Source organism: Marmota marmota, unplaced genomic scaffold (genome assembly GCF_001458135.2).
Source record: "Marmota marmota marmota unplaced genomic scaffold, marMar, whole genome shotgun sequence".
Taxonomy (NCBI): domain Eukaryota; kingdom Metazoa; phylum Chordata; class Mammalia; order Rodentia; family Sciuridae; genus Marmota; species Marmota marmota.
In genome coordinates, this window is record NW_026000057.1 from 24,708,336 (window position 1) to 24,728,583 (window position 20,248).

Below are 20,248 nucleotides of genomic sequence, written 5' to 3' on the forward strand. Positions count from 1 at the left end.
TGTTCCTTATTAAGCTTGGAGGTAGACACATGGGTGTTCATAATAAAAGACCTACTCTTCCTACTCTCAAGTCTTAAAATAGCCTCCAGAGCTTTCAGAATCCTTTATAATCTTTTTCTGCTTTTTGTATCCAAGCTTATTTTCCATTATTTTCCCACAGGAACCATAGACAGTCTCTTAATCCCTTCTTTACCTCAGAATTTGTTAACATTTATTTCACTTAAATCTGGTGTTTTGCTGTCTCTTGTTCTTATCTACAGCCTTCTTATGGTTTAAACAACATTTCTTCCCTAAGTAATTTTTTTCCAAAAAAAACCTAGAAGAAAAATCTCCTTCCTTTATTTTGTGAACTGACAAATAATAACATGACTTACCAATTTTGTTTAGTCATATTATAATATAGTAACCACTTATATTAACATATATTACAGTTTTATATAATAAGATCTTCTAGACTGATTATTTTATTCCCATTTATTATCTTTCCAGCAAAATGTCAAGTATCAACCAGTATATTTACACTCCAGACTACCTTTTTCTTAATCAATCTATCTTATTTATTTCCCTGAAATTGGAATTAACACAGAGAATATGAATTCTTCTGTAAGTAATCTTGAAAGATCCACAGATCCCAAACCCGGAAAGGACCACGCGAGAGAGACACTGGCTGCAAAAGCAGGAGGAGTTTATTCTCACACAGGCGCCTGCGGGTGCTCAGCGAAACCTCAGCCGGAGCTTCGGTGAACTGGCACACCGGGCTTTGGGGTACAGATCTTTTGTAGGGAACAGGTGGGTTAGTTCTTAGCTTAGCACAGCAACAGCCTTTCTATTGGTCCCTCTGAACCCAGCAGTTGAGTCACCTAGGGGGTAAGCTTGTTTTTCAACTTTTTGTTCTTGGAAAAACCATAACATTGCATTCTGTCCTTTCAGTTCCTGTTTTGAAACCTAGTTCTCAAGTTTAACCGGTAGGGCTGTCTAAAAGGAACATCTTGTGGTAGGGGGCCCGTTAGGGTTATCTACATGGAACATCTTGTGGTAACATTGTGCAACACCTGAGGTGCTATGTGCTGCTGGAGGGGTTGGGTGAGGGAACATCTTGCAGCTTTGAGGCTTAGGGGTTAGGTCACCTAATGTTGGGCCTGGGGTCTTGAGGTCCTTCAATCTATACTGTGGTAGTTAGTGCTGGTATCCTTGCTAATGCGGAGAACTAAGCCTTAACACCTAAAGAATCTACTGTATATAATTAACTTATCTACTATAGTAGATACTTGACCAGTATTAGCTATGCACCATTTTTGGAAGAACTGGGAAAAAAATAATTTGTTCTATAGTCTAAATAAGGAATTCTAGTTGGGAAGTCAGCTAATGTATGTTACAAGTTACCTTTTTTTAAAAAATAATAAAAGAATTTGTAAGGAAGTCAATTTAAAAATGCTTGAAACAAGAGCTAGAATTTCAAAGATTTATCTATACTGCAAGAAACATATCAGGTTATTTTCATACTATTATGCATTGTCTTAAGTGGCAAATTGTTGTTTCCATGCCTTTCTTGGTTTAAAATCCATCATACATCTGTTATATGTCATTCTCCACTTAAATGCTTAAGACAGGTAGATTGCACTGCCAAGTTAGGTGATTATAACTCCAACAGATGTTGTCATGTAGATGAAGACAATTCATTTTAAGTGATATCATTTTTAAAATGTGTTTTTCTTTATGCCTCAGGGAGGCAATGATATGTCGTATTAGCTCTTTACACTCAGGTTCCAAAGATTATACATGTTTTGATTAAATCACTTCACCACTTCAGAATCAATGCAGGATAATGATGGACCACATGTGAGGAAACAGTAATAGAAGGAATCCTTACAATCTCCTGGTTGTTTCAAGCATAATAACATCTAATGTCATCATTCTGTTATAAAGAAATAACTGGCTAGTATGAGTAAACGGTACAGTAAGAAACTACTTTTCCTAAACTATAGGGGTGCAAATATAGCAGATCAATACTTGTGTTCTAACTAGTGGTTTGAGTTTTGTCATCCAATATCTTGTTTGTTTAATTCTACAAAAAAAAAAAACAGTATGATATTTGATCTGTCTTTGACAATTTAAATTAGTTGAAATCCTCCATGAAGCCCTCCCCAAAGGCATTCCCTTTCCTGTCTTTCCTAAATATTTTCTTAACCAGAAATTGATGGTTTCATTCTGTATGATGAATAAATGCCTAGCTAATAATATATTGTACATATCTATGACACTTTCTTCACAACTGTATGAAAAAAGGTGAAAAGTGTATATGTAAGAGTTAACACCCATTAAACATATATTAATTCTGTATTATTTCCCAGTAAATTTTAATAGTTTTTTTTCTTATAAGTTTGGACTAATATGTATAATTTATTTAGTGCACAATTGACCAGCATGTTTTTTTTTTATCTCAGTGTTTGTGTTCATAAATTTTTTCAATGCTTATTATTTATTATGTATGCTATATTATGAAGACACAAAATATATTTCATAATTCAAACATAGCATAAAAAGTATCTGTAAGGGAAATTTTGAGTCTAACTAAAATTCTCCTAAGTAATTATGGCCTAATCATGAAACAACAAATTATTCCAGTTGGCAATTTAATACACACTATATCTAAGGCATTCCTAAGTCTTAAATAACATGTATTAGGAAAGGAACATGTAATAGTAAATATAGAGAAAGGACAATATGTAAATAAATAATATGTTTTACATGATATTTCTCCTTTTTGAAAAATTGTTTCCTGTATAGCTAATGAACTCCTTATCTCCTAAAGTATTCCTCTTATAAATTCTGCATCAATTTTTTTCTTCTAATTGAAGTGTCACATTACCTGTGTGTTGGGAGACAATTTGCCATGGGCCTCTCATATTTTTTTACCTCTTATGAGCTGAATTACTGACTGCCTTTATTTTAAACTATCCTTTCAAGGCTGTTTATATAGTGAACAGCCTTGGAAGGTAAAAATAATATTGATCTCCAGAGCAAAGAGCAGATTTGTTTACTGTCCAATATTATAAATGTCTCCTTTAGAAGCAAAGGACAGGAAAGCTTATTGCCCATTATAAAAGACATAGAGACCCTGAACTCTGGGCTTCTCTCCTGTAAAGCAAGCACTAATTTGTGTTGGCACTCTTTGTCTCATTCTGTGAAACTGGGACTTGAGGAACTAGTGCAATGTTGATGAGGCTATTGTTTGTGTCAACCCAGGAATCTCATGTCTTCTGCTAACATCATAAAATTGTGAAAAGGTAATTTGTTAGCTTGAATGCAGGGTAAGATCTGAGATCCTTCACATTCTCAACAATATGTTGTCCAGGTTGTTGTGATTTCTTTGAAATCCTCAGATGTATAATGATTTTGGCCTATGGGCTCATATTCATCAGGAATATACTTTTCTCAGAATATGTATAGGTTAATCATTTTGTCTCTCTTGTTTTTATTAGTTTCCAGGCTAGGTAAGGAATAAGCACCAAGGAAGAAAAAAACACATACTACAAAATCACAGTTACTCTTCTTTGACAAAACCTTAAAAATAAAGTGTTAAAATTCTTAAGGAAGAAGCAGCGATTGAAATGGTGCTTACTAGGTTGCAATACCCCAACCCTAGACATCTGGATGGAGGAGTGAATGCCTAAAGCTGGTCAGCCTTACATCTGCTTTGTTCAACTGAATAACCCCAACAAAACTTTTGTATTGCTCTACTGTTCTTAGCACTGCATGACCCCAACGCACTACTAGTGCTATGGCTAACTATATCAGATTTCTGAAAGAAGGCCCAGGGAATGGTATTCCAAGGCAGCCTATGAAAGAGATGAGTGCTGAATTAAATGACCAAAATTGTAACCTATCCTTTCACTGCTGCTGTTTCCTGCCCTTTACCCAGCCTGCAACCACACACTCCTCACAAAACTTCAGCACAGCCTTCCCTCTGCAGGAGTTTTTCACAGCAATGTTTTGTTAAATTTTTTGGAATCTGTTTCCCTCAGTCATTTCCCCAGGGTAAATTTTAAGGGAAGCCAGAGCACTTGCTATTACACTATCAAATATATTTAAATCACAGGTTGAAATGCTGTATCAGATTTTGTTTATGCGATATACCAGTTCGTGTGTGTGTGTGTGTGTGTGTGTAAACAAATGGTACATCAGATTAGCCAAATAATGAAAAAAAAATTACCTTTATTCAAATATTTCCATCCACAAATGAGGAGGGACTTAAGCAATTGAATCAGTAGTATTTTAGCATCATCTATTATATTAGTTGGTGAAGGATATTATAACAAAACACTGTAGTTTGGGCGGGCAAAACAACAGAAATTTATTTTCTCACCATTCCAAAGCTAGAAATCCAAGACCAAGGTGCCAGAATATTTGCTTTTTTTTTTTTTTTTTTAAGGAGGACTCTCTTTGGCTTGTAGATGGCTGCCTTTCCTCATGACACATATTAAAGGTCTTTTTTACACTATGGTGTCTTCTATTTTGACCAAATCTCCTGTTCCTATTAGTTACACCACTCTGGTTAGATTTGAGCACATCCATATGACCTCACTTAACCAAAATTACCTCCTTAAAGACCTTATCTTCAAACATAGTTACATTCTGAGGTATGGAAGTTAGCCCTTCACCATATTTGGAGAATACCATTCATTACAGTAATGACAATTATAAATGATAATCAATAACTGATCATGTTACTAGGAAATAAAATGCCAAAAAATGTGCCCCTGGCTGCATCACTGTAGTATGCTGTTTTTACATCCTTTGGGTATAAATTGAAGAGTGGGACAGCTGGGTCAAATGATGGTTCTATTCCAAGTTGTCTAAGGAATCTCCATACTGCTTTCCAGATTGGTTGCACCAATTTGGAGTCCTACCAGCAATGTATGTGTGTGCCTTTTTTCCCCACATCCTCACCAACATTTATTGTTGCTTTTATTCATGATAACTGCCATTCTGATGGAGTGGGATGGAATCTTAGAATAGTTTTGATTTGTATTTCTCTAATTGCTAGAGATGTTGAACATTTTTACTTAATATATTTGTTGATTGATTATATATCTTCTTCTAAGAATTATCTGTTCAGTTCCTTAGCCCATATCTTGATTGGGTTATTTGTTTCTTTGGTATTAAGGTTTTTGAGTTTTTTATGTATCCTAGAGATTAATGCTCTATCTGATGTGTATGAGGTAAAAATTTGCTCCTGTTCTATAGGTTTTCTCTTCACCTCATTGATTATTTATTTGGCTGAAAAGAAGCTTTTCAGTTTGAATCCATCCCATTTATTGATTCTTGATTTTATGTCTTGTGCTATAGGAGTCTTGTTAAGGAAGTCAGGGTCTAATTCAACATGATGAAGATTTGGACCTACTTCTTCTTCTATTAGGTACAGGATCTCTGGTTTAATTCCTAGGCCCTTGATCCACTTTGAGTTGAGTTTTGTGCATGGTGAGAGATAGGGCTTAATTTAATTTTGATGCATATGGATTTCCAATTTTCCTAGCACCATTTGTTGAAGAGGCTATCTTTTCTCCAATATATGTTTTTGGTGCCTTTGTCTAGTATGAGATAACTGTATTTATGTAGGTTTGTCTCTGTGTCATCTAGTCTGTACCATTGGTCAACACAATTTAAAACAGCTAAATTGTGGAACCAATCCAAATGTCCTTCAGTAGATAAATGGTTAAAGAAAATGTGGTGTATATATACACAATGGAATATAACTCAGCATTAAAAGAATCAAATCAAGGCATTTGCAGGTAAATGGATGGTGTTGGAGAATATCATGCTAAGTGAAGTGAGCCAACCCCCCAAAACCAAAAGCCAAATGTTTTCTCTGATAAGGGGATACTGATCCATAATGGAGGTAGTGGGAGAGCATGAGAAGAATGGGGGAACTTTGGATAGGGCAAAGGGGAGTGAGGGGAATGGAGGGGGCATGGGGTAGGAAAAATGGTGGAATGAGATGAACATCATTGTATGAAGACATGAATGGTGTGACTCTACTTTGTGTACAACCAGAGAAATGAAAAATTGTGCTCCATATGTGTACTATGAATCAAAAAGCATCCTGCTGTCATGTATAACAAATTAGAACAAATAAATAAATTAATCAATTTTTTTTTAAATTTTTTATTGTTGGCTGTTCAAAACATTACATAGTTCTTGATATATCATATTTCACACTTTGATTCAAGTGGGTTATGAGCTCCCATTTTTACCCCATATACAGATTGCAGAATCACATCAGTTACACATCCATTGATTTACATATTGCCATACTAGTGTCTGTTGTGTTCTGCTGCCTTTCCTATCATCTACTATCCCCCCCTCCCCTCCCCTCCCCTCCCCTCTTCTCTCTCTGCCCCCTCTACTGACATTCATTTGTCCCCCTTGTATTATTTTTCCCTTTCCCCTCACTTCCTCTTGTATGTACTTTTGTATAACTCTGAGGGTCTCCTTCCATTTCCATGCAATTTCCCTTCTCTCTCCCTTTCCCTCCCACCTCTCATCCCTGTTTAATGTTAATCTTCTTCTCATGCTCTTCGACCCTACTCTGTTCTTAGTTACTCTCCTTATATCAAAGAAGACATTTGGCATTTGTTTTTTAGGGATTGGCTAGCTTCACTTAGCATAATCTGCTCTAATCAATTTTTAAAAATGTGCCTTCTGTATAGAGTACACAGCAAAAAGTTATTGATAAATATTACACTGAGTTAGGTCCATCTGCTAGTTTTAACAATTTACATATAATGCAATCAAAAGAAAATCATGTTAAGTGGCACAGAGGGATTTAATCAGCACCATCTAGACCATAGGATTACAGAAAAATATGCATAACTTTTTTCTCTATACATAAATTGAAGGAAAAAAGCAATAGATGAATGGAGAACCTATAAATAAATGACGTAAGAAACATGTTAACTCTTATGAAATTGAAATCCTAATTTGAGTAAAATAAATTTGAATGCTGACTATATATTTGATGTCATTAAAATTATTATAAATTTTAGGTGGTATGATAATGTTTTAACAGAGTATATAATTGTCAAAATACATAGTTAGAAATAAAATTATATAATGTCTGATGTCTGGAATTTGATTTAAAGTAAATCTGAGAAGGTGGTGGCAAGAAAGTTTAGGTGTAAAAATAAGGTTAAAAATAACTTGATAATTATTTAAGTAGGGTAAGGAATACTTGGGTTCATGATTCTGTTCTCAATATATATTTAAAAATTTTAATAATAAAGAGTTGGAACAGTTTTATATTGGCATTTTAAATTTTGTAATTGGTCACTAAGTCATAGCAGGTTTATCTCTTTAGTTGTTTTGCCTGTGGTAATGATAAGTTTTAATGGGTCAGTCTAGCTGCCTCTAGAGTTTTCTTTGTAAGGTTAATTGTGTGCATTGGAAGGCTGGCTGAGGTTCAGAGAGTAAGCTCTGGTTGAAGGTCAGTGTTTCCACTTTCCAAACTTAACTACCTTATATGGTTATTAAACTTTGATGTCACCCTCATTAGCACAATACTCTAGTCACCTGTGGTAACCTGTCCAGATGTTTCTCTGATAATGTTCAGCTCAATAAATTTAGACTTCACACAATAGTTCTTTCCTTTTTTCACCCTCCTGTCTCAAATATATCTCAAAATATGTCCAATCCAGCTGTTAATTGGACTGCATAAAATATTGTAATAACAATTTTGAGGATTGAGATGATTTTGAGATATTTCAAGAGTATTTTCCCTCTGGATTAGAGAACAGCTTTGCCAGAATCAAAATGAATCTTAAATTCCACAGATTCCATTTTATTTACACAGTAACCTTACATTTTAAAAAGTAGTCTGGAGAAAAGGATAATCTTCTGATTGCTTATGTTTAAAGAAGAGAATCTAAGTTAAAATTCCTCTATAGCTACATCTTGGTCCATATAGGTTTTAATTTAAATTTTTAGGTAAAAATTATAAAATTGAATTGCAGTATAAGTGTTAACTTAATAATTTCAAATTCATAGGGCTTTCAGATTAAGATTAAATGAAAGAATGAATATAAATTCTCAGCACAATTCCAAGTATATAGTGAATTATCCACAAATGGTAGACACAATGACTATTTTAAGTATATTTTTCTTTAAATTTGTGTCTTAAGTGTTAAGCCTATTTTCTATGTATGTATATATTTTCTATGTATGTATACATTTTGAAAAAAAAATTATGTTTAGACTCGAATAATATTTCTTCCTTTAACCAAAGTCATCTTTTTAAAAAAATATTTATTTTTAGTTGTAGTTGGACACAATGCCTTTATTTATTTATTTAATTTTATGTGGTGCTGAGGCTCCAACCCAGGGTCTTGCACGTGCTTGGTGAGCGCTGTACCGCTGAGACACAACCCCGGTCCAAACCAAAGTAATTCTAAATATTAAATTTAGGTTTCAATGAACCCCCAAAATGTTTCCACATAAAGAAAATCAGATCATATTAGCCACTGTTTGGAGAAATTATAGAGACAGGTCTGTCATGATGATTGAGTGAATATTCTTGGGAAATCAACCTTGTTAAATCTGCATCCTATAAGTGGAGGTGCTAATCTGTTTCTCTACTAAGGATTGCATGGTTGTTACAACTTAATCAGTTTTGCCTAGCTTCATTTACCCTGAGTGTTATTAATTTAGTAAAGGGAATCAGTGGGTAAGTTTAACTTTAATTGTAATAAAAGCTCATACATTTTATTTACTAAGTGGTTCACAAGGCACAAACACCTGTGAAAGTATTTTGAATTCGATATTGAAATGGATTTTTACTAAGTAACTAGAGCTACTTCTCAGTAATGTGAATTGAAAATGGTCTTGGCTCCCATCCTTCTAGAATCCAAGTTTTAATTCCATATAGTCTGATGCTGCCAAGTGTCTCTTCTGAGTCTGTTTTTATTCTTTAGCTGAAAAACTTATGTGTATCTGGTGTTCTATCTGCTCTGAATTTGGAGAAAGGTTACAGTTTTTTGTGGGGGTGGGTACGGTGGGGGGATAATTTCTTGCACAAAGTCCCAGCTGAAAATTATTTTCTCAGTTGGACAGAATTTTCCTTTATGAGATTTCCTCTGTTACCCTCAGAATAACTTAGTATGTGCAGAGGTCCAAGATTGATTAATGATTTCATTCTCAGTAACCTATGATCTGAATTATTATTGGGAAGATGAGGATGAAACCTGTATTGATTATTTTCATTAAGGAAATGTGTCTTAAGAAACCTATATGCTTTACATAGAGGATATGTTTGTCACCAAAACAGGAAAATCTATGGAAGAAATTATGTTTTTGTAGTAAGGTTTTATTACACATAGCATAAACAACCTTAATTAAAACTTTATTCTCTAAATGTTTAGTCTTTTTTGTTTTTATAAATAAGATATTATATGTTTAAATATAAAAGAATTGAACTTATAAGCAAGATGTTGACTACATTAATATATTGATAACAGTACAGATTAAAAAGAAATTTGAAAATATTTGAAAGGGGTGCCCTTTTTTCTCACTCTCATTTTAGGATCACATCACACCTGGCTTATTATAGAGTTCTTTTCGTTTTGCACACTAGGCTTTGGAAACACAGATTGTAGTAAACACAGATTGTAGTAAAAAAGTGGGAGGTTTGTTGCCACCATTTCTCCATAGCAAATTAAAAGGTAGATCTGAAAGGTATGTGGTTATTATATATGTCAGCCACAAATGTCTAAAGGATGGTAAGCTCGTTTACATAGCTATTGAACTAAGTACAACATATTGAGAATAAAGAAATACATACTTGGAATCAAAAACAGATTTTGGCTGATCACTATATACAAAATTTGTGGAAGTTTTAGGATAAAAAGATGAATACAGCCATCAAGAAACTCAAAATTCTGAGGGAAATAGATATCTGTTGTTAGAGCTGATAGTTGCCAATGGATGACTATGTGGGAAATATTTAGGATTGTTAATAAAAAAGAATAATTAGAAACCCACAAAGAAATGACAACTCTTTTTTAAAGTATTGCTAACATTTTCCAAGATGCTTAATAAGGAATTCATGATTTACAGTAGTCTCAATTGTTTAAATGTTTATAATATTCTGCAATAAAATAAAAGTTGGTATCTTCAAAGTTGGTAAGATTGCTCAGAGGTATAGACAATCATTTGGTAATTTATAGTCACCAATGGAACCCAAAGCACTTAATGTTCATTTTGAGTTCAGTGGCAGGCATCTGATAAAGAGGGAGCCCCAAAAGAAGAATCACACAATGACCTAGACAAAAGTCTCATATTAGTGTCAGCATAAGATAAACTGATTGTAACTGTCAGGTGTATTGTCTAGAGTGAGGTTTTGATGAGGAAATTTGAGAAACCTTGTCTTGTTCATCACAGGAATAGTTCTTGATATGAATTCAATCATATTAAACAACTGTAGAGTCACAAAGCTAGCCAGAATTTTATGAGATTAACTGATCTATCCCTCACCTTGAGATAAAACCTTCATGCCACAAAATTCCGCCATTTGTTGCTGAAATTTAATATAGTCTTTGAGAAAAACAAGACCATTCATTCATTTAGCAAATCTTTTGTGTGTGAACTACACACTAGGCACCATTGTATGAGCTTGATATACATCAGTAAATAAAACAAGCAAAGATCTCTACCTTCATGGAACACATAGTCTAATAAGAGAATGCAAATGACTCTATAAGCTTCCCTTTAGTCAGTGTCAGTAATCGTAACTGATAATAATACAGTAATGCTTATATGTGTTTGAAACTGGTTTTCTGATATTATAAGAAAATATTCACAAATAAACCCAATCAATAATAGGTTGTGCGTGAAAGAAGAGTGTATAATTGTTTTCATTAACAATCCACTTTATCTTCAGATGAGGAAAATAAGGTTCAAAAATTTGACTGTGTTGGATGTGTAAAGTAAGTCTTCAAATCCAATCCAATATTCCTAATTTTTTGACCAGACTTTCAAATGCATCTTTTCCCTAAATTGACTTGTCAAAGTTTTCTGACAGAAACCAAACATGAATAGTTGAAGAAAAAGAAGAAGGGGTATTTATTTATTTATTTACTTACTTACTAGTACCATGGATTGTTAGGGATTCCTAACAACTGAGTAACATCTGTCCCTTTTTATTTTTTAGTTTAAGAGGGTTTTATTTTTTTAGTTTAAGGGTTGCATAGGGCCTCACTATATTACTGAGGCCGGCTTTAAACTTGACATCCTTCTGCCTCAGCCTCAGAACTGCTAGGATTACAGGTGTGCATCACTGCACCCAACAAGGAGGAGTTTATTATAAGGAAATTGAAGTTCCTCAAAGCAGAAATAGGGCTGAATTTGGGAAATAGACTTTCAAAAACTGTTACGACTGTCTGTATACCCCTTGTTTTACTCCTCTCTGGAAAAAGTGTCTTCATGATTGAGGTCAGAATAACCTAATGGTTTCTGGCCTACATTCAAATCCTGGTTATGTTACATATTAGCTGAATGATCTACAATGGGTCTATTAATTTCTTTAATCTTTGGTTTCCACATTTGTTAAAATTAGGATGATTTAGTGCTTATCTGATAGAATTACAGAAAAAAAGGAAATTAAATAACATCCATGGCTTGGCACAAATACTTAGTAAGTAGTATTCAATAAACATGCACATCATTATTCAATGAGAGATGTCAGGAACTGAGCTGAACTGAGGAAGGCTGAGCTGCCAGGTGTGGGACTTGGCATTTAAGACAAGCTGCTAAAATGATGGTAATAATCAAGGGTATATTCTACTTGCTGTGAATCTAGAAAGAAAGTGTTGGCTCCACTAAGGTTCTATTTTCACTATAGGATCAGTCAAAAGTCAGATATGTCCATATACTTTGGGGCATTTGTGTCAATGCATGAGGAGCCCTAGACACAAGGCCCTTTTCAATTGTATGGGCCTAGGGTTGGGGGTGGGAAAGTGGAAGATCTGGAAGTGGATAAAATAGGCATCATTCTGGTGTCACATATTTTAGTGAAAATTTTCAGCCTCATATCCTATTTAAAACAACAACCAAAAATTAGATTACTTGAGAAAGTGACACTGGTCGGCTTTTACAAAGAAAGCCAGTAAAAGTTATTCCTTTATGCAATAAGTTTAAATAAACACTATAAATCATATTTCCTGAGTGTTAGACCAACCTTTATAAAAATCTGGGAGGGAGGTTGAAATTACCTAGCAAGGCTTGAAAGATACTGAAGCCTAAGTCCCACTCCTCTCCTGGAGTTTCTAATTTAATGTTCTAGAGTTTAGCTGAAGTATCAGATATTTTAAAAGTGTTCTAGGCTATTCTAAGATGCAACCAAAGCTGAGAACCACAGCTTTAGAGACATGCTTCATCACTGAGATTACTAAGTCACCTCTGAGAATGAGACTTGAGCAAGGAACAAATGAATGCTGATGTGTAAGAATAAGAGTATCAAATACTTCTTTAATCTTTATGTGCCAAGGACACTTCTCAGTTCTTGACATATATTCAATCAGTTAATACTCCCAACAGCCCTATGAAGCTGTTGTTTTTACTATTCCCATTGTATTTTGTTATTCTTTTTTATTATTCTAGTTTGAGAGGTGAGAAAATAAGACTGACAGCACACCCTCATTAGAGTAGATGCTCAAACCAAAGCAGTATAGTTGTGGAGTTTCTAATGTTTCTGGAGTTTCTAACTGCTATGATATATTGCCTCTAAGTATCATGTAACAGTAATTTTATACCAAATAGAATTATAAAAAACAGAAAACTTAATAATGGCAGAATATCATTAAATCAGTTTAATGCCAGTTGATAACTAGCAGTGCTTACTATGTCTTCATAATACATCATTGAGCTATTTCCATATATATTGTATGTGTATGTATGCTTATGTATGTATATGTGCACATATTGCTTTTAATGTTTATATTCATTCACAGAAATAAGTTAACAAGTTCATCTTGTTACGCAGTATAAAAGCTTTTGTTTTCAATAGCAAAGCAAGGAAACATCAGCAGTCAAATTGTGTGCATTTTGTTTGTTTTTTTCTGACTTCTCAAAGACATTTTCTTCTCAAAGAAACTCAAGTGTTAAGGCTATTCCACATAATCTAAAGAAGGACTACTACTTCATGGTAATGATCAAATTGTAGGATTATATGCTCTAGGGAGCAAGTCTTACAAATCAAACCTATTTTACAGGTAGAAAATACCATAAAGAAAATTTTTATTGGAAGGATTACTGGCACATTGCATTCCTACACATGTCAAAGTGGAAAACATTCCAATTTAGCTCTACAAAACATGTATCTGAGTCAACCAGCCACATATATATACACACTTTCTTTTCCACTACAGAAGTAGTATTTAGCAAAGAAATTTTGCACATTTCTAAATGGCTGGTGTTCAAGCCTATTTGCCCACCATTTTGTTATTTCCTCTTTGGGTTCAAAGGCTGAGAAAGCAAGCAAATGCAACCCAGCACCTGGCAGCACGTAGCCCTATGAGTAGTAAACATTTCAAGTCCCACCACTGGAGCTTTAATAGCTAGGGTTCGTTTCTTCCATATGAGTACAAGCTAATAAATGCAGGGCATTCCATTCAGTATGCAATTAAGATCTCTCTTGACTCCTGTTATTAAAGTCTACAAACTATTGAGCGTAAAATTAAAGTTGAGCAGTTCAGCTATTTTTGACATCTAACACAGCCTGAAAAATAGTGATGTAAAACTCCAGAGTCAAAAGTCATCCCTTACAGACCATGGGCAAATGAAAAGCAAAAACACTGAGGAGAAAAGAGTAAATATATAAAACTTTATCATCAGTTTGGCTCATGCTTCTGGGCTCATGCAAATACATCAACCAGTTTGTTGAACACAAGATATTACATTGATTTTAACAGAATGCTACACGATTATTATTGCCAAAGCTCCAATGAAGGAAATAATTAGAGGACTAAGCATTTTAAAGCTTTCAAAATGACTTTAGGCAATAACCAGAAATACTATAGGAATTCTATATGCTGTGATTGGAAGGATATGGAATTGGTTCTTACTTTTTATCTCTCCTAAATTTTCTCTGGACTGCCAGACCATAGAAGAGAGTGGATCTTGTTTTGCCATCAGCAGTGTGACATTTTGTAAATCTCATGCATGGCCAGGGTGACTTTTATTATTATTTTATTTATAAAGCACTCTGCTGAATAGATAGTATGAGATTGTGTATACATTATCTTTATTAGTCTCTGGCTTCATTGTTTAAAAAAAAGTAAATAGAAACAAACAAACAAACAAACAACAACAACAAAAAAAACACAACCAGGAGAAAACAACCTTGACACAACCAGAGAAGTCAAGTTAATGAGATTTCAAACACTGAAACCAAAGAAGTTGTTATATAAGCCTCACACTTGAACCTAAGTGAAATTCTTCCAGGTTTTATCAGCACTATGCCTATCAGTCTTGCTATGCTACAAGGAATATTACCTGTTGGAGATGTTAATTCAATTTGAATCTATGTGAACCTAACTCATTTTTATTGCTTATTATTGGAAGGAGTTATTATAATCAGAATATCTTGAAGTGAACCTCAGGGAGATGAAGGGTTTGAACAGAAATGAAAGGAATCTTAAACTTGAGAAACTCTTCAAAAAGATGTAGACAATCAACCTTTCCTCTATGTGTTGCTGTTGTTTATTTTCTTTTTCATCTTTGTCTGCATTTTGAGAGGTATCACCAGGCCTTAGAACAAATGAAACATGATCCACATTTATTTTTTAGTAAGTTGATTCCACAAAATAGAGTTCCAGAAATATTTTTGAACAACTTTTGTCCACTTCATTTTTCTACAACTTTCCTTTACACAATGCCTAGTTAATTGCCTAAGTAGATAAAAGATAACAATGGAAAGATCAACATCTGTGTCTCCCTCTCTGGAAAATGGGGATAAGATTGCTTGCTACCTTCCTCAAAGAGTTTTTCAAGTTAATATAAGCACAGATCTTAAATAATTGGCACACTCTGTACACTGTATAAAGCAAAACTGCATTAAAAAGCACTGAATGTGGAAGTTAAACAGAGCTAGTTTAAATCCTAGCTTCATCTCTTAGTAACTATGTGAACTTAACTGAGACCTTAGTTTCTTTGTGAAATAATAATGCTGATAGCACCTTCTCAATTAGCTATTGTGAGGACGAAATTAGATCCTGTATAAAGAGCTTAGTAAGCATTATAAGAAGTACTCAATATAGGAAATAAGTGTTGTCTTAGTTTCTTATTGATAGCTTATGCCTCATTTTTGATGTGATGAATAGGTATATTTTATATCAAGTATTCCAAAGAATCTGTAACCTAAACATTCTGTACATTCTAAAACCTGGTCCTTGAACATCTCAGTTCTTGATGGCCACAATTGATATGAAAGTCAGATAACAACAACATGAAAAGAAGACTACAGAAAAGTGAAAAATCCTCATTGTACAGGAGAGAATTGCTGTCTCACCAGAAGTATGAGAAAGACAATCCAACCAAATATTAAAATTTAAAAACAAAGTGAGCAGAAGCCTCATATATTGTGTGAATAATGTCCAAGTCATTGCCTATGTCTGAAGATGACATATATTTACCTATTCTACCTACTCCAGATTGGTTTTTGGTGTTATTTCAACAAGAAAAGTGCTTTAGGATTTTAAAAACATTGATCATATTTAATTATATTTAAACAAGGGCATAATTAAGAAAAAGCTGGAAAGTGTTAAGTGTTTGTCCAGAGGATTGTTGAAACAAATTGCTCCCAACTTTTGTTGCTAATCCAATAGTAAATATTTGACCACAGCACCAAAATCCTGTGGTCACATTGGTGCTGATGAATATCATTTATTTAGGTAAACTGACAATAGGTTCACCAAACTTAAAAAATAACTCTAGGGCTTACAGAAAAGAAACCCCTATTTTTGCTTTGGCAGCTTAGACATACTTATCATGAGTAATATTCTAATTTAAAGGCTATTTGTTAACCCTAAAGTTGTGTAATGTAATTATAAAATATGGAGATAGCACATTGAAAATTCATCTCTTCAGTTAATGTAACCAGTGTCACATTTTCCACCAATATTATTTGGTCTAATCCTCTTGAAGTGAGTAGAAAAAGTGGATATAAGAAATGTGATTGATGATAGACTTTGGTCGACCTCAGAAGAGAACAGAAGCTCAAAATACATTTCATAAAGTTCAAAATTTGGCAAAAGGACTGCAGTATCTCTGATAATTAGACTTTCAACACATTTGGATTTGCTAATTGGATCTCAGTTCTAATTAGACTTTTTTATATAACTAAGAATGACATATCATTGTATGAATTTAATGTGCTTTTACAGTTGAAACGAACAATTAGCAGCCTTTTCTAAATTATTTAATATGGAAAAAGCTGGCTGCGTTATTTTTATTGTGTCATCTTCTTTTACAATATATTGCATATGTTTGAGTTTTCTTAATTAAATCCCTTTTAGGAACTCAAAGAGAAACTTGAGTTTTTACAGGAAGCACCTAAATGGTTTATTTGTGAGGGAAACTTGCCAATATGTTGATGACTTTGGAAACCACAAACAAAATGCAGTATAAGAAAATAAATCATAGCCATCAGGAGGAAACAGCACAAATAACCAGGTGTCCTGATAATCATTCAGTTAATCAAAAACAGTCTCCAAATATGACTAGAGCTCTGTTACATTTTAAAAGCATGCAAATGCAGAATAGATTCCCAAAAGTGAGGGCTCATGGAGCTGAAATCAGAGTTAATATCATGACATTTCTTCCCAAGGTATGCATCTCTTTCTTTTCTCTGTATTTCTGATTGAGACTTGTCAATTTTTAATCCTGTTGAGATTTACATAGTTAGTCAATTTTAAACTAGTAGCCTTCAGATTTGCATATTATAAGAGTTAATAACTACATGAAGGTATAAAATTAAGCCAGCATTTTGGAGAATAAAGAGCGGTGAACCATTGTACAACTTAAAAAAAAAAAAAAAGCTGTTACCAAAATATTCAGACAAATTGGTAGCATTGACAAAAAGACAAATTATGTTGCTTTATACACTGTGAATACTTCAAAAACAAAATATGCATGATATTTTTCCTCAAAAGCATTTGTACTCTTAAAAAAACATAAAAATCATTTTAAATATTTTAATAGTTATTTTTCCAAGTAAAAACAGTGTCAGATCAAATTAAAGTATTAATGCTGTGAGAAAATTAAACTGGTGCAGTAATTGATATATTAGAGTAGATGTTATTCTGGAATTATATTTTTTCAATTAGTGCATTACTGTGACTGAGTTATTGTTGTATATATAACTCCTCATTAAGTCAGATGTCCTCCATGAGCCTCCAAAAACATGCTGGACACTGTCATACACCAGAAGATGATATTTCAAAGCAGGAAATAGCATTTCTGATTGTTTTATTTGTTGCTAAAAAAGAAAGCCCAAGCAGGACCCTTTCTATGCTAATTGTTCCAAGAGCTATCACAGGGTTCTCTATAAGGTCTCTTCAGTGGCAACTGGACTATTCTTCAGGCAGAAAAGTGACCGAAGCTATTTTATTTTTCAGCTTGGGTGCTGGAATCCTGTCACAGGTCTAAATGGGTCACTGACTGACAAGAAACTGGAGAATAACATGCGTGGAGTGGTTCTACGTGTGGTAACTGTTCTGGTAAGTCTTATCTAAGCCTTGATTTTGGCTTCTAGAGGCTCCTTTACCTTCCATTTATGTTTGTGAGTTGGTTCCACAGTCTTAAAAAAGTTTTTAATAAATCTTGATTACCTGTTTAATATATTTTAATGGTTATATTTTCTAACTTTCAATTGTGCAGATCAGGATCAGGTTTTTGCAGGCTTTTCTTTAATTATGATGCTTTTTCAGGAACTTTCTTAGACATTTTAGACTCTATTTTATCCTTCTAGAATTTTCTACTCACAAAGTAGAGGTTTCCCTGAGGCATTCTCTCACTGGAACTGTAGTATGCATAAGGGAAGATGACCATGATGAACAAAGGTAGATGTGGATAAAATGTAGTACATTCAGTAATGGTGAAACATTAATAAACTAAAAAAATCCTTTTCTAATAAAGACTTACTTCAAAAACAAGATCATTTAATTATTTAATAAGCATATATTGAGTACCTGCTGTATTATCAGCTCAGTGCTGACTACTGGGGACAAATAAAATAAGCAAATATGATTCTGTCTTTATGAGTCTTATGTATTGATTCTATGAATGGGATTATTCACATGAAACATCAGGTTCAATTCCATTTAGTTGTTAAAAAATCAGTAAATGGTAGCTACTATCATTGTTCTATACATTATTATATCCTTTTAGTAAGGATGTAAAATAAAGTAATAGAAATATTATTTTAATATAAATGCTCTTAAGCTATAAAATACTCAAGTGGCTACTGCCTAAACAGCCACAGAACATGATGACATGCACTCTTCGAGCTGTTCTGAAATGTTTAATTTTTTTGCTAATAGGGTATCTTTCAAAACCTAATAGCCCGTATGCACTTTTTTTGTTTAGAAAATCTAATACATTTTTAAATTTGAAAAGGATCTCCTGTAAACTAAATTAATTACAGAATTAATAAATGGGAGAGGCAGTCTTTTTGATATGTTGATAATAATTGGGTTTTTATCAAAGTTTATAATACTAACCTTTTTTACAAATTAAATAGACCTAACTTAATTTCTTTTTTTAAACACTAAATTTATATTTAATAGTAAATGTAAAAGTTAAAATATTTTATATTAGAAGTTGAGCCTTTGTCTACATTCTATTTTAGTTATACAATTGGTATACCTTTTCAATGGACATAGTGTCACTCTTGCATTGTCAGTATTAGATACACTTTTTTTTTTTTAGACTTAAAAACAAGAATCATTTAATCATCTCAATAGATGCAGAAAAGGCACTTGACAAAATACAGCATCCATTCATGTTCAAAACACTAGCAAAGTAAGGATAGAAAGAATATACTTCAACATTGTATAAAGCTATATATGAGAAATCCTAGGCCAACATCACTCTGTCCAACAGTCTGGGAAAGAACAGGGACATCATGAAGAGGGTATGGTAGCACTTTTCCTGCTCAGGGACAAGGACATGGCTCTGTAGTGTCTGTAGTGTCTCCTCAGTGCTTTCCATGGGCAGCGTTTTCCTCCTCCCACTGTCCACAGCCTTCATTTTCTACTTCCATTTAGATACTCTCCACTGCAGAGCTGGGTCTAATACCAAGATAGATTTTGAACAAATAAGTGCAGAGCCTGGCTCTACTGGTACTTGATGTGTGATCTTGGGCAAAAAAAAAAAAAAATTTACGCTCCCTAAAATATGGAGTTAAACAATACCATTTAGAACTATTGTGGAGGTCAGAAGAAATAAAAATAAGTAACATATGTAGAAATGGACTGGATCATAGTAAGCATTCACTATATGGCAGACATTATGAGAATATTCTGGTTTTTGAATGTTTAGTTAACTCCAGGTCCCTTTATTTTTTTTTATTTTTATTTTTTTTTTTAGTAAGTAGAGAATACTTTTATTAGATTGAACATGTCCTCAATTTAAATTTTTATATTGAGGGGCTAGGGATGTGGCTCAAGCGGTAGCGTGCTCGCCTGGCATGCGTGCGGCCCCGGGTTCGATCCTCAGCACCACATACAAACAAAGATGTTGTGTCCACCGATAACTAAAAAAATAAATATTAAAATACTCTCTCTCTCTCTCTTTAAAAAAATTTATATTGAAATATTCTAATATTTAGTTCAAATATATTAAAAAGCACTGTATTTTTTCATTTTTCTACTTAATGGAGGTGACTTTTTTTTCTTGTGGAATTATTTGTCAAATAAATGACCTCCAGGTCCCTTTAGAGAGTGGACTTGTACCAGACTTGGGCCCAAATCCTTGGGTCCACTTTCTTTTTTTTTAATTTTTTATTGTTGGTTGTTCAAAACATTACATAGTTCTTGATATATCATATTTCACACTTTGATTCAAGTGGGTTATGAACTCCCATTTTTACCCCGTATACAAATTGCAGAATCACATCAGTTACACATCCATTGATTTACATATTGCCATACTAGTGTCTGTTGTATTCTGCTGCCTTTCCTATCCTCTACTATCCCCCCTC

The 20,248-nt window shown here is 33.6% G+C and overlaps 1 protein-coding gene across 3 annotated transcripts in view; it reads left to right on the top strand.

The window, feature by feature from the left end:
- Positions 1-20,248, top strand: part of Grid2 (glutamate ionotropic receptor delta type subunit 2) — a 1,429,152-nt gene that overhangs the window by 1,012,962 nt on the left and 395,942 nt on the right. For all 3 annotated transcript variants that reach the window (XM_048813623.1, XM_015484559.2, XM_048813622.1), the window contains exon 9: positions 17,664-17,765. In XM_048813623.1, the coding sequence (XP_048669580.1) occupies positions 17,664-17,765 (102 nt within the window). The remainder of the gene's footprint in view (positions 1-17,663; positions 17,766-20,248) is intronic.